Source organism: Microtus pennsylvanicus, chromosome 3, assembly GCF_037038515.1.
Source record: "Microtus pennsylvanicus isolate mMicPen1 chromosome 3, mMicPen1.hap1, whole genome shotgun sequence".
Classification (NCBI taxonomy): domain Eukaryota; kingdom Metazoa; phylum Chordata; class Mammalia; order Rodentia; family Cricetidae; genus Microtus; species Microtus pennsylvanicus.
The window spans coordinates 109,600,583-109,615,334 of NC_134581.1; the positions used below are offsets into that span (position 1 = coordinate 109,600,583).

Consider the following 14,752-nt stretch of genomic DNA (forward strand, 5'->3'; position numbering starts at 1 on the left):
GAGATTGACTGACACATTTGCCCTCGGACCACATAGTAATTCCACCGTTATATGTAGTGGCCAACCCTTCTGGTTTTCTGACTAGTGCTGTATTTGCTATTGTTTGCTTGTTTGTTTTTCTGCACTGGAGATTAAACACATGCTGGGCACATGTTCTGCCAGAAGACTAATCTGAACCCCAGTTCTTTTCCTTTCAAAGTACAGGCGTAGAGATGGTGTAGAATTCCTGAGGGGCTTTCCAGGTTGCCTTTGGTTTCCTTGTTCTAGTGGTAAGCCATAATCATCCGGGAACTCAGGTGATTTTCAGTGACCCGATTCTTAATTCCATTTGTCCATCTTTCCAAGACCTAACTGTTCTTCGAGGTCAGAAACCATGGTCTCACACCGGCTGGTGCCCAGCGGTAACTCAGCACAAAGCAGTATAGTCTCGTCACCACACAGTCAACACTTACCATGTTCTGTGCTTTCTAACTGGGAACCCTCACCAGCCTCTTGTGCCACCGCTTACCGTGGTATGAGCATCACTAATTCAAAAATTTCCTAAATTGCTCCTCTCCTGCTGATTTTATTGCCCTAATTCAGTTCAGTAATCCCTTGTCTACACCCCCTTTCTCAAATTGTTTCTTCATCTTACTGCCAGAGGAATCACACATGAAATAGCTGTGACCTAAGCATTCTTTAACCTTAGTGCCACCCAGTAGAAGTTTCTAGTGTGGTAAATATGATGTAGGATATAAGAAATTTCACGATGCATAGGGAGGTGTCATAATCTGCCAAGGCAGCTATCTTCGGTGATGTCTTTATGTTTATGTGTTGTGTGTTTTACTGTGGCTCACCTCTTCCCCTGGATAATGAGGTCTTCGGCACAGGACCATGTCTCGTTCGTGTTGTCTTGTTGGTATCCTCAGGGCTCCCAGTTCTCATACTCAAGAAATAAGTCCATCAAATTCTTGGTTTTGTTTTGCTTTTGGAGCGGGTAGCCCCTTTTAGGTCATTTCTTAAGACCCACAAATCGCAGTCATCAGTCTCTCTGAAAGCTAAGCCTTGGACTCCATGCTCTCCGTTGTATCATCATCAAGGGATGGGAAGGCGTCGGCGACTAAAGAGAAGCCCATCACCATGAAAAACCAACACTCTGGTGTTCTTATTGAAATGGCCTCTGTGAAATTCTGTGTCCCCATCAATCACTGTTGCTGTGCTGACCTATTCTGAGAAGGGACATTGCCCTCTCATCTCCAAGGCACCCCATAAAATTCGCTGTTTTAGGCGTTTGTTTACAGACTGTTAGCAAAAAGAAGCCATCCTTGCAAATACACCTGGAACTGATTATGCACAATGTCTGTTTAGAATTAGATGAAAAGAATGTAGCTTTCTTGATGAAAATCCCATAGATGGTTCTAGGCAAGCCTTAAAGGGAAGTGTCAGGTCTCTCATCAGTAACAATGATTCCTAAATACGTTAGCCGGTAAGTGCTCTCTGCTCTTAAAAATAAGCTGGGCCTCCTTGGACAGCATGGCTGACGGCTCCCAGGAAGAAGATCCTGGTGGCTTCTGCTAATTAGCTTCTGTCAGGCGGGCGGGCGTAATCTGGTATGCTAAAGTAGTTTAACAACCCTTTCTGATGACTAGCAGAAACATCTCGCCTTTGGTCATTTCCCTTCTGCTCTCCTCCGTGGGGATGAGACCATGTGGTCACCATGTGACACTTCAGTTTTGTGTGCTGCTAAACGAGTCTGTAAATTGTTTCCTCTGCCCTGGCTTTTTCTCTAGAGCCCATCACATGTTCTTCAGAGCCAGGAGTGTGTGCGTAAGATTTCCATCAGGAGCTGAAGGGGCAGTGTGTGAGGAACGGGAGTCCTCAACCAGTGCTACTCTGGAGAGATCTATTTAGGAGTATGTGCATGTGTGTGTGCCTGTATGACTGAAAGTGCGTCCTCATGTATGTTTTGTGTATGCCTGTCTGTGTGTTTGGGGGGATTGAATTAAAACCTTTGAGTCATAGTGTTTAAACTTCACCCTCATTTTATGTAGATGGGTTTCAATCAGATGTTCCTAGTCTGGGGATGAAGTTAGACTTCACGGTAGAGAGAAGCATTCAGAACAGAAAGACAAAGCCTGCTCTTACTCTTTACCTTAAACTGAATTTTTGGGTATGTGATAATTTTATTTGTGCATTAATTAAAATACAATGATTTTATTAGGAAATAAAATGAACTTTCTAATCATCAAGGATTACTCATATTCAGAATGTATTAGATGGAGTGAAATTTTCCAGTAAGAAACTGTTGTTGTTGTTTTTAAATTTTGGGGTGGGGGTAATATAGGATTTCATGCCTGTGGAGGCCAAACAACTTGTGAGTTTTCACGTTCTATCATGTGCGTTTTGGGATCCAACTCAAGTCATAAAATTTGGCTGCCAGCATCTTTACCTATTAAGCCATATTGCAAGACCATTTTTACTTTAGCAAGAACAAATGACCTAATGGCTCTGAGTAAGAATTAAAGTGAGAAAAAAAATACCCTAAAAATGTTAAGAAGTTGACAAAAGCAATGTCATTACCATATCCAATGTGTTGAATTGAGAGAGAGGTTTAAATATCATTTTAATATAAAATTGGATTTCTTTTAATGAGATTCACTTCTATGAAAATGAAAATCCTCTAACTATTAATTTAAATCTGTGAAAACTGCCAAACCAAAGGTCAATTTGTATTGATCGGTGTGTGGGCAGTTGGAAGAAAAGAAAAATAAAGCAATTAATTAATTTTTTCTTTTTATCCATAAAATTAATCTTTTTAGAGTTATGTCTGATAATTATAACTGCTAAGTTTCCAGCTCAACCATCCCCTGTTATGGCAGTCAAGTGGTGTGCACAACTGAAGGAAGTGTGTGCTCTGCCTCCCTCCTGTGCTGTTGCTGTTTACCACTTAGTTGTCTGAAGGCCCAGACCTGATCAGAGATCACCATTCAAACCATTTGCTAAAGATTTGATGAGAAACAAGTGCCCTCTCAGTGTCTGTCTGTGCGTGCAACCGCAATTCGCAAACCAGCAGCTACTTTCTATTTCTTTGGTGGTTTCTGCAGATACATGACGGGAGTGAGCATTCCTTGGGGGTGTGCTGGTCGGTTTGTTTTATATTCTACTTCACTTTTTGAAAGTCAGGACTCTCTCTGGCCCGTAGTGTTTCTTTCACCATCAGCAGCCATGGTGCTCCCTTTCCTACTCCAAACCTGTGCTGTCTTCACCAGCCACGTGAAATTTCAGGAATGGGCCTTTCTCCTTGGAACCTGTACTCAGAAAGGAAGACAAGAGAGCAGTTACAGTATTCAGAACTATGCTGCAGGAGCGAAGTCATTCTCACAGTTCATACTAACTTGTCAACTTCAGCGGGAAGGGCTGTTGAGGCAAGAGTGAAGACAAGGAAGGAAGGGAGAGACTGCTGCTAGACTGGTTTGAAACAGGTCTCTTGTACCCTAGACTGGCCTTGATCTCACTAGCTGAGGATGAGCTCCACCTTCTCATCCTCCAGCCTGCAGCTCTGGAGTGCTTGGCTTGCAGACTTCCATAGCCGTACCAGGCTTCTGTTGTGTTAGAGAGCGAACCCAAGGCTTCAGGCGTGCTAGACCAGAGGTTTACCCACGGAGGCACACCAGCTCTGCCCCAGGGCTTGTTTGCCAGCTCACAAGGTCCAGCCATGACAGACTTCTAAAGGGTTTCCCATGTTTGTAAAGACTCCTAACATTTTAGTCTTTCGTCCTTTTGATGAAAGTCCAGCCATCCGTGTGTCAAAAGTCAGTGGGGAGATCTAGAGAGATGGCTCTGCGGTTAAGGATTCTCACACCTCTAGCTGGAAATGGGAATTTGGAGCCTACACACACATCTGGAAAGTCATAAATGCCTATAACTCCAGCCACAGGGATCTGACACACCAATTGACCTCTTTGGCTAACTGAGTGTGTATGTATGCATGGGCATGCACACGTGCACACGCACACACAAACACACACTTAAGTTTAACAACTCAAGTCAATAAGGGAAAATCAGAGCTGGGCATGGTCATTTTTGCCGTCCATGTTGGGACCGTGTCCTCTCCCTGCGGCACTGAAGGTGGAAAGGGATGCAGGTCTTTTAGAAAGTTTCTAGAAGTTTTTCCCAGTGTTGCTCTCACAGTTACCAGTCTTCTAAGGATTGGGAACCATGGTCTGTATTCTTGGTACCAGTTTGTCCCACAGCCATTCAGAGGCTCTGTTACTTTGAAACGGGGCTCATCAAAAGGGGGCTGTTGATTGCACAAGCTGATACTGAGGGGGCACCATGCCCAGAGGATCATTGCTGCCTCCCCCCTCTCCTTTCCTTTAAATATGGAAGCTAAGAAGCCCCTTCAATCTTGTTAGCCCTGTGTTTTAGTGGAGACTCCACCACTCTGCTGAACTTAGCAGTTCATTAGCAGGGACCTCTAGAGTGGGAATCCTGATAATATAATTTTCTATCTATAAATATTTTCAGATGGCCCGTGATGAGAAAGCATACAGACGAACTCAAGGGAAGGTTGTAAACAGGCTTGCAGGTCATTTGAAGAGCAATTTTCAAGTTATTGTGAAGTCATCAAGATAATATCTAGCAAATGCCTTATGCGTTTTGGTGCCAGGCCCAGTTTATCCCTTAGGTCTGGCTTCCTGAGGAGCCCTTGCTTCTGGATCTCTCCACTTGTACCTTCCACGTGTACCTTTTGTGAACCACAGGTTTTGAGTGAGGGACCTAACTATCAATGTCCCCTCTTGCCCTCTAGACTGGCCATCACACTGTTGCCCTGGTTTCTCTACAGCTCCAGGAGCCGGTGCTGTGAGCATCTGAACTGCAGTAGGCTTCCTGACACTCAAGACAAAATCGGATTAATAGGAAACAACTAGACACTTGAGTTCCCTCCCTTGCTATGCACCAGGGTGTGATGGCTTCTGAGGGTGCGAGAGGAGATGGGTTGTGTTGTTGAGCACGTGGTTACTGTTACAATTATGGCTACACAGGTGACCCTGGCAGGTCCCACTGTGGGTGAAAGAGGCCGTGAAGGGTGGGAGACAGACAGATGTGCCATGCAAAGACAGCTTGGGTATAGAGTTTATTTAGTGGGTATTCTGAGTGTGTAAGGGTAACGGGATATGGAGAAGAGAGAGGAAGATAGAGGGGCAGAGAGAGGAAACAGTGGGAAGAGAAGGCAGAGGCTGCCTCTTCAGAAGAAGAAAAGACAGAGAGAGAAAAAGGAAGAGAGGAGGCAGCAGATCAGCTTGCCTCAACTAGAAGAGGGAGATAGGGAGTAGGTGGAGCTTGTCTCGTAAAGAAACAGGGTACCCAGGTGACAGGGCAGGCTAGCATAATCATAACAATTGCTTTTTCGTACTTCAGTGGCTACCTTGGTCATTGACCCTTGTGCGGGCTAGCCTTTCTGCTTTTACAGCCATTTCCCCTCCATTTTGCTGCCTAAGGATTGCATCACACACACATACACTACAAAAACACAAGCACGCACATGTGCGCGCACGTGTACACACACACACACACACACACACACACACACACACACACACACACACCACATGTTTTAGCAGGAACTTTCCTCCAAGCCTCTGTTTTTAGGAGATTTTACCTGAAACAGCTTTAGAAGTAATACAGTTGAAAATTTGAACTTCTACCTGCTATTGCTTTTCACTGGAGACTAAAGGAGAATACCTCCTGAGTCCAGGCACACACAGTTCCTGTCCCAAGTATTCTAGTTAACCTTTATCAGATTATTTTGTTGCTCCAGGTTTACCCAATTTAGCCATTTGCAAACGAAGGGAAATTTTAATGCTTAGTGTGAAAAAGAGTTTGGGTGACTAATTAAGACATCTGAGAACTCAGTAGCCCAGAGTTATTTTCCAAATATCCTGCTGGGATGCAGAGTTACACAACCGTAATTTTATTCATAACGTTGCCCATTCCCATTGTCGTGACTGCAGACTCACACAGACCAAGCAGAGGTGGGAGACGGGTACCTGCCCTCTTTGCAGCATTCCTGTGCCTGGAGCTGCAGCAGCTTCTGGCCCCATGGCCATCTCTGCCACTCATCCTTTTTCGTCCCTCCCTTTTCTTTTGATCTCTTCTCTCTTGCCTCTTTGTGCTCTCTCTCATTCTTCTTCTGACCCAACACCACCCCACATTCTTCCAGACGAAAAAGAAGCTTCTGCGGTTTATTTGCTGCATTTTTTCTGTGCAAACAGCCTGGGCTTTGGGACCACACAGGCTTGATGAAGATTTCCCACAATTCTCCTGGTGACCCCTGACCTTGTTCTGATGATTCTCTGATAATATCTGCTCATAGGATAGGCAGATTGTTCTCCACCCACTCTAAGGAAGATTTGTTCCTTAGTTCTTCTGGTCTTGGTCATCTCAGAGTATAGGTAGCAGCTGTAAAATGACACGGTAAAGGAACCAAGATTAGGTGTGGAGATAGTGGGCTGGCTAAAGTGCTCACTGTGTAATAGTGAGTGTGTAAGGGCGGGTACTGGAGCTCAGATCTGCAAAAGCCAGGCAAATGGCCAGGGGTGCAAGAACCACAGTAATTCCAGCACTGGAAAGGCAGAGCAGGCATCCCCAGAGCAAGCTGTCAGTGAGCTCTGGGCTGAAGTGAAGGACTCCGCTCCAGTGAATGAGATGGAAAGCTGTCAAGGTAGACACTCAAAGTCAACCTGTGGCCTCCATGCACATGCACATGTAAGTATGCACATATGCATGGGTATGTGTGCATGTATATGTGTACCACACAAATATAAACATGGGGAAATGGCTCAAATTAGTGAGGTATGAAGGCTAAGCTCATGAGAAAGAAGTCAGCATGACCTTAAAAAAATCACCCAGAGCTTATTTTTGAGCCATGTCTGTCTGGGACGGATAGGACAACTCTATCCTCTAAAATTGTTGTGCCTATACAGTCCCAGAAGGAGGAAACCAGAGCCCCGGATCTCCGTCTGTGCTTCTATATGTTAGCATTCACATTTCTTAACATTTTTCTTTGTGTATGTGTGTGTGTGGGGGGGGGCATGCATGCTACAGAGTGTGTAGGTTGTCAGAGAACAAGTGGACAGTGTTAGCTCTTCCCTTCTACCATGTGGGTCCTAGGGATCAAACCTGGGTCATCAGGCTTGGCAGCGAGTACCATTATCCACTGATCACTCTTGCCAGCCAATGTCATTCAATTCTCTAATGTTTGTCAGTTTCTAATAGTTCTAATATAAACAGCTTGAGGATTCATTTGTTTTTCTCTCTTAATAAGCTTGAGCATTTCTTCCAATCCTTATTACATTTTGGGTTTTCTATTCTGTATGTGGAGACCATGTCTGTACTGTCTACATCTATTTGCTTATTCTTCTGTCCCACGTATAGGATACCATTATACGGCCAATTATGAGATTGCTTTGTTCCAGTGAATATCATTTACTCATCCTGATATAATTAGGAAGGGGCAACTACTCTGGAAGAAGCCTTTCAGGAGTATGTGTTGACAGACTGAGATGAGGGAGTTGGTGGGTAATGGCTTGATGATTGGCAACCACTGAGACATCTACCCTTTGGAAACATATTATTGTGTAAGGTACACTGATGCTCTCGACTGAGAGGGCCTCTGCCTGGGATGATGCCTTGGGCCAAGGAACCTTGTAAACTGTATGTCCTAATAATAAATAGGTAGGTTTTTTTTAATCTTGCCATAACACTAAGAAGACAGTGATCATTTGATTACATATAAAGTGTTGTGATCAATTCTCCCTTCCTCTGCAGCAGTGGTTTCAGAGAAAATTCTTCATTTGATGTTCACTTCAACTAGTCACCCCAGACCCAAGAAGTCGTTTCTGGGGTCATCCTTGTCAGTCCTGAAAGACCCACACTACATAACGGTGAATCATAGCTCGTAGGCGGACGTCGATTGCACAGAGGAGAGCTACTGTGTTTTGTTTTCTAGGACTCACTTCCTATGTTAGAGCCTCCTTTATGTGGTCTGGTCTTTTATCCAGCTCTTGGGCCACGGTTTGAATAAGAATTGAAGAAGTGGTTCTAGGATTGATCTTTGTGTTGCCAGATATGCTGATGTAATGACATCAAACTAACATTTCCAAAAATGTCACCAGTCACTGAGTGAAAACAAAGATTCTAGTGTCCCCCCCTCCCCCCGCAGCAGCTGAGCTCCTTTCCTGAACCCATTTCCTTCCCCTTCAATGCCCAGGGAGACTGTGAGCCCCTTTGTCCGATGGAAGGAATCAGCCAATAGCCGTTCTCCATGCAGCTGCTCATCCACAGACATTAGGCATCCTCAGGGCTGAGTTAAACAGTTCCAGGTCATTTGCAGAATGTCCTCCTGCGTCTTGTGTAACAGTTGATTGAACAGTTAGAGGATCTGTTCTCTAACCAATTGTGGTGTCCACCAATACAAAAAAATAATGTTATTTGCTCATTACATATCTACTGTTCCCTCATGCCAATATGAAAGCAGAAATCTTCCCCAATAGAGGATATGGAAAGAATTTATTCTGGAGCCAGACATGACTGACCATGGCTAAGGAATCCTGATTGAGGTGTCTAAAAATTTTCATTTTTCAATATAGTAATAGTCCAATGAAGTTTTTGTAGCAATAAAACAAAGAAAGCCATAAATTAAGGTAGAAGCACCAAGTAGGTAGGAGAAGATAAAGTGAGAAAATCTTTGTTATGGCCTAAGATGCCATCTGATGGGATTCCTAGGCATTTGTCTGGGGGAGGCCATGTGTCTGCTCATACATGCCAACGTCCTTACCTAAAGCTCACAAAGATATGAGTTCACAGAAGAATGTGATGAATGGTATTAGGTGGACTATGACCTAAGATACTTGGGTTCCAAGTCCTCTTTGATGACTGATCATGTAGTCCGTTAGTCAGCCTTGCAGAAACATCAGTGGAAGCTGCTGTATGTCCAGGAGGGAATGTCCAGGAACTTTCCCACTCATTTGCTCTTCGGTTTCAAGGCCGATGGGTATGGACATGAACCACTTCTCCACCAGAACGCTGAACATGACCGCAGAAGTCATCATTTATAAAGCATTCGTGTAGTTTAAGACTGAACTAGATGAACATAGGCCCAACTTGAAAATTCCATGAATGATAGAGAAAGGGCTGAGCAAGAACAAGGAACTGAAATGGAGATGGGAGGAGAAGGGGGCATTATAAGGAGAATAGGATGGGCAGGGCGGTTGCAGGCATAACGTGGCAGATTAAACAGTAATATCCACCAAGAATAGGACAGAAAGGGGACACATTCAGCCAGGTGACCACTTCAGGAGTGGAAGTGTGGGCTATGACCACAGCAACCCCTTCCATTCACACCCTTGGGCTGCGTCTCTCAGGAGGGATGTATTTCTCATATCCTTTTCTTTGATGAAATAATATTAGTTTTTTCCCTGTGTTTCTTATGGCAACATTATAAGTTCTCCTGAGGCATAAATATTCTTAGAGATTGTGTTATTTGATTTACTTTTTGGAGCCAGATTCTTGCCTTATGACTCACGCTGGCCTTGGTGCCTGGCTCCCAAGTGCTGGAATTCCAGGCCTGTGCCTCCACACCTTTCTGGTCTTGGCCTTTTCCTCCCATCTTCACAGGTGGAATATTGCACTGTGCAGATACTTAGTGTATATATCAGTGCTTAAAAGTGATCTAAAGCTCAGCTCAGGTGACCAAGCAGAACTGTACTCACTCCTCCCAGTCCACTCTGCTACCTGCTCACTTGCAAATTCTGCACTTGGGGATAGGTCCAGAGGCATCCCCAGCAAGCAGCCAACCTCACTTCTCCGTGACTTTACGCATGGGCTGAAGAAGGCCTTGTTCACACTCACTGCAGAACTTCTGTTTCAGAGAGTCTAGACTCTGCAGGTGAAGGAAGCCAGAGAACTGTGAAACACTTGCCTCTGCTTTACCTGGTCAAGGCTGCAGCTTGGGAAACATTGAAGTGGCCAAGGCAGTTTATGCATGGAGCTGTTTCACATGAACTCACAAACAGAGCAGGCTTCCCTGTGCGCAGTGTCTGGTGATGCTGTGCCCCGATGTGTCCCTTCACGTCAGTGTTTCCTACATTGACACCTCCATGTAAGCAAGAATCTTACTTCATGACAGGTCAGCCTGTTTACAGTTCCACCATCACCAAGAAGAAAGGGAAAGAAAAAGAAAACATTTTAGTAAAAAGAAAATGATAAATATCAGAATCACCTCCAGGAAATAGAATATAGATATTTGATAAATATCAGAAGTTGGCTGCACGTGGCACCCTTGTTCCTGCCCATCCTCCACTCCCACCGCCCATACTACACTGGGGGAATTTTTCTTTCTAGTTTGGTCTGAAGGTGAATTCATTCACTGACCACCGATCTCTTTCTTAGTGAATGTCAGTCAGTCAGCTGCACTGTGGGCATTGACAGGGGGTGGCTGCAAATTGCATCAGGTCATTCTGGTTTTCATAACAAGTTCCAGTCTGTAACAGGACCAAGGGTGAATGGGTGGGTGACAAGAAAGGGAAGAGAAAAGACAGAGAAGCAAGGGGAGGAAAGGAAAAGAGAACAGAGATGGGATGGGAGGACAAGGAAAGGGAAGTGAAGAGTTACACGTGTTCTCCTAGCTGGGGATAGTGGAACTCTGTGAAGAGCTATGTGGGTTATGTCTTAACTGATCTGAGTTGCCAAAACCGTCTTTAAGAATTTAGAAATCTTCATCTTGGCAACACTTTAGGCATGCCGGATGACAGAACCTTCCTGGAGCTGGTTACAGGCTTTTGTGACTTTTCTGCTCTGGCCACACTTTGTTTCTCAATGTACAGTTCCTGGGACCCAAGGGATGGGAAGCCACTTCTAGAGGAGAATGCATACCTAATGGTGTTTCACTTCCTTCTTCCTTGTCTGTTAAGGTTCTGACCTCACTAGGTGGGACTCTTGGTGAGACTGGAGACCATGACGGTCTTTTGATGCTCTGACCTGACTGATTTTGTTGGAATTCCTGTCCCTAGGATGGAAAGAAGAAGTTTGACAAGGAGAGCGAAAAGTACTACTCCATTCTGGACAAGCACTTAAATTTGTCCGCCAAGAAGAAGGAGTCTCATTTGCAAGAGGTAAGTGTGTGTCCTCAGTCCTGTGACGTGGGAAGCCCAGCATGGAGGTAGCCCAAGCACCCGCTGCTTCTTTTTAAATGATAAATGATAGTAGCGATGCATAGCATGGTTGGGCGACTACACTGTGTGGCAGTTAGTGCTGATGGGTTTTTATGTCTAAGATAATTGTTTCCTTCCACAACAGAAGCTTAAAACAAGATTGTCTTTATTTTTCTTCTTGGATGTCACTTGAAGAGATAGAATCAATCAAGTTCATCCAGCAGTCAGGAAACTAAAGTTGAAATGTGGGTGGCATGACTTTTTAAGGCTTTTTTTTCCAGCAGTGGGAAAAACTGCATATTCTGAAGTCTTCATAGCTATACATCAGTTTGTTTTAGAGCTTTTTACTGCTGTATGGCTGCTAGCAAACTCTGTCTTCCCCTCTTCTGAAATAATGATAGATTTTGTTCTGCCGTTTGTAATGTGATGAGTGTAGATAGAATAGATAGGGCAGCCCAGGCTGGAGCAGTCAAGGCAGTCCTGAAGAAGGACGGAAGCTTTGTAGCACCCGTTTCAGTAAGAAGGAGTTTGGTTAGAAAAAAAAGTTCCAATTCTGTTGCCATTGGCATCTTAGGGCACTAAAACTGTGAGGTGCACCCCTGGAGCCCCATGTGTGAAGCGCAGTGCGCTGTCAGTTCAGGAGAGGTGTTGAGGCGTCCACCAGCTCAGGACCCCAGAGTCTGTTGGTGAGGCTGTCTGCCGTAGCCTCTTTCCCATGTTTGCAGGCACCATAGTGGAAAACCTTTCCAAACGTCACCCAAGCCCTCTCCCAGGAAAGCTGCCTCCCTTCCTGAACTGCTTTTCAAGTGCAACCTGGTCCTCTTCTCTCCTCCCTCCTCCTAATCCACTTTCTTCTCAGTCTAGGCAGAATGTCTGCTTGACAACGTAGAGGCTTACAAAGAGAGACACTGTCAGCAAAGGACCAGGAATGTCCTTTTGCTCCACCATGCTCACATTTTCTTTGAGGACATCCAGTTTCATTTAAAACTGATTAGGGCCCTGAGATCCGACTCAGCGGTTGTCGTGACCCTTGCCAAGGGTCTGGATTCAGTTCCCAGCACCCGTCAGGCAGCTCACAATCACATCTAACTCTAGTCTAGTTCAGGGATTCTGACACCTTCTGCCGGTCTCTGTGGGTACTGCGCACACATGATGTATACGTGCTCATATCATCATACATACACTTACAGAAAATTAAACATACAAATAATAATAATTTTTTAATATTAGGAAATTTGTTTAACTTGGTATTTTATAGGAGTTCATTTAAATCTTTGCCTTCTACTGCTAGCACAATGAAATGAAAGCAATTCACTATATAGTTGTGCACTGGTGGGGAGCTTGTGACCAAAGTGCAATGGGAGACCCCTGCCACTACACAGAACTGGAACGGCTCTTAAATGTCTCGGCCACGTCTAATGCGATAAAGACTCGGCACTGCCTGCTGTAATTTAGGATTATGTGTGTATTACAAATATTTTAACCCCCCATTGTCCATTGCAATAGAATAAACTTTGGAGAGAAATGTTTGTACTATGGACATAGATGTAGGCATACAGCTGAAGCCCTTCGTAATTGTCAACAGAGAACTATCACAAGGGTCTGCCATGGCAGTGAGCATGATCTAAAAGTTCAGAATCTTCACATATAAGGACTGTGCTTAGTGAGAACACCTACACCCTCTCCAGGAAGCTGTAAACGTTCCTTGATTCCCATTTTTTACAGTTTCTTTTTTTCATTCTCTCTGACCACTTGCTTAGCTTGGTATTAACATTGTCCTTGCTAGTGGCCCTAGGTGCGTTGGACTTGAGAAAAGCAGGGTGTTTGCTGGACTTCTGTGTCTAACTGGTGATTGGAGGAGATCCTGTGTTGGCCGTGTCATCCCATATCCCTTCCGATAGGTGTGACAGGTGCTATCAGGGAGCACTGCCCCAGCGCAGCTCACCTGAAGCTGTACTAAAGCTGCTCTTCAGTGGAGCGTGGCTGGAGTGGTGGGAGCACGGCGAGGAGCCTCTCCTGCTGCTCCTCCAGCAGTCAGACCTGCTCTAGAGAGAAGTCATCCCCTTGTGTCTAGTTCTGACACATGGCTTCCTTCCAGCGGCATCACCTGCTTCTTCCCAGGGCAGAACTGGGCTTCTTAGCTCTCGAAGGACCTCCATATGCCTTCTCACCTGCACAGCTGCCTCCTTATTCATTTTCCTCAGAAAGTCAGGGGCTTGCGCTGCATGAAAAGGCCAGTTTGTAATGACAGAATTCCAAAGTCACCAACTAAAAAGACCATTGAGGTAAATATTGAGAAAATTAGAGCCAGACCCATTAAGACCAGAGGCTTAACTTTGGCTGGAAAAAAAAATACCATTTGATATCTAAATGAATGAATCTTTTCCGAGATGAAACAAAAGGAAGACATTGTGAAGACAAGGCAGAAGATCAGGAATTTATAAAATATATTTGAGTTTGGAAAACATTAAACCAAATTAAACGGCAAAGTATTAGGGAGTTTATACAAAACAACACAGGGGTTTCTAACTCTTATATATAAGAAATACTTGCAAATCAGTGAAAAACCAGCTATGGACACAAGAGTGAATGATCAAAGAAGACGTGTAAACCCTCATACTGTTTTCATGTCCCAGGGGCTAAACAAGGCAGACTAATAAGATGTTTCCATTATAAGAAAAATCTGTTGTTAGCAGACATGAGAATTTTTCCTTCCTTCCTTCCTTCCTTCCTTCCTTCCTTCCTTCCTTCCTTCCTTCCTTCCTTCCTTCCTTCCTTCCTTCCCTCCATCCCTCCCTCCTTCCTTCCCTCCCTTCCTTCTTTGCTTCCTTCCCTCCTTTTAATGGGATCTCACTAAGTATCCTAAAACTCACAAAGATCCACCTGCCTCCGCCTCCCAAATGTTGAACTTGATGGTACCACCACACACCCACATCCACCTGCCCAGTCTGTGGTCATACTTCTATTTTCTTCATTCAACATTAAATTCTGAATATTCTTGGTGTAGCTTCATTGTTTATTTCACAGATTTTAATGTACCAGGTAATTGACATAATTTTTACTCCTAAGAGTTTGATCTGCAGAAATGATCAGAGATGAACTTATGGAGTTTATAACTCTTATAGAGACCAAATACCTAAACTATCAACAGTTACAGACATATGTCTGGTACAAAAGAATATCTAAACCACATAGTGAGTCTCAAAATTATATGGCTACCAGAATTGTTTGTGTATTTGGAACCCGAGAGAGGCTCAGAGGGCAACGTGTTTGCTGTGGAAACATGAGGACCTGTATTTGCATCCCTATCACCTACAATCTAAAGGCCGGTAGTGATGGCACAGGTACACATACTGTGTATACCAATTGTTTCCAAGCCCATGATCCTACTATGCCTGGGCATTTGCACTGCTGAGAGTTCCCAGGACAGCCAGACATTCCTAAGTGGTATGAAGCTCTTCCTAAAAGTTCTCTTCGTTTCTTCAGTGACCTGTTCATGCTGGTGTTGTTTCTTGGGTGAATAAAATTTATACTTGTTTTTTTTCTTTGTTTTCCAGCCA

At 44.3% G+C, this 14,752-nt stretch overlaps 1 protein-coding gene across 1 annotated transcript in view; it reads left to right on the plus strand.

The window, feature by feature from the left end:
- Arhgap42 (Rho GTPase activating protein 42) overlaps positions 1-14,752 on the plus strand; it is a 216,040-nt gene that overhangs the window by 143,522 nt on the left and 57,766 nt on the right. Inside the window, exon 5 of the mRNA XM_075966834.1 lies at positions 11,052-11,153. Coding sequence (XP_075822949.1) covers positions 11,052-11,153 — 102 coding nt within the window. The remainder of the gene's footprint in view (positions 1-11,051; positions 11,154-14,752) is intronic.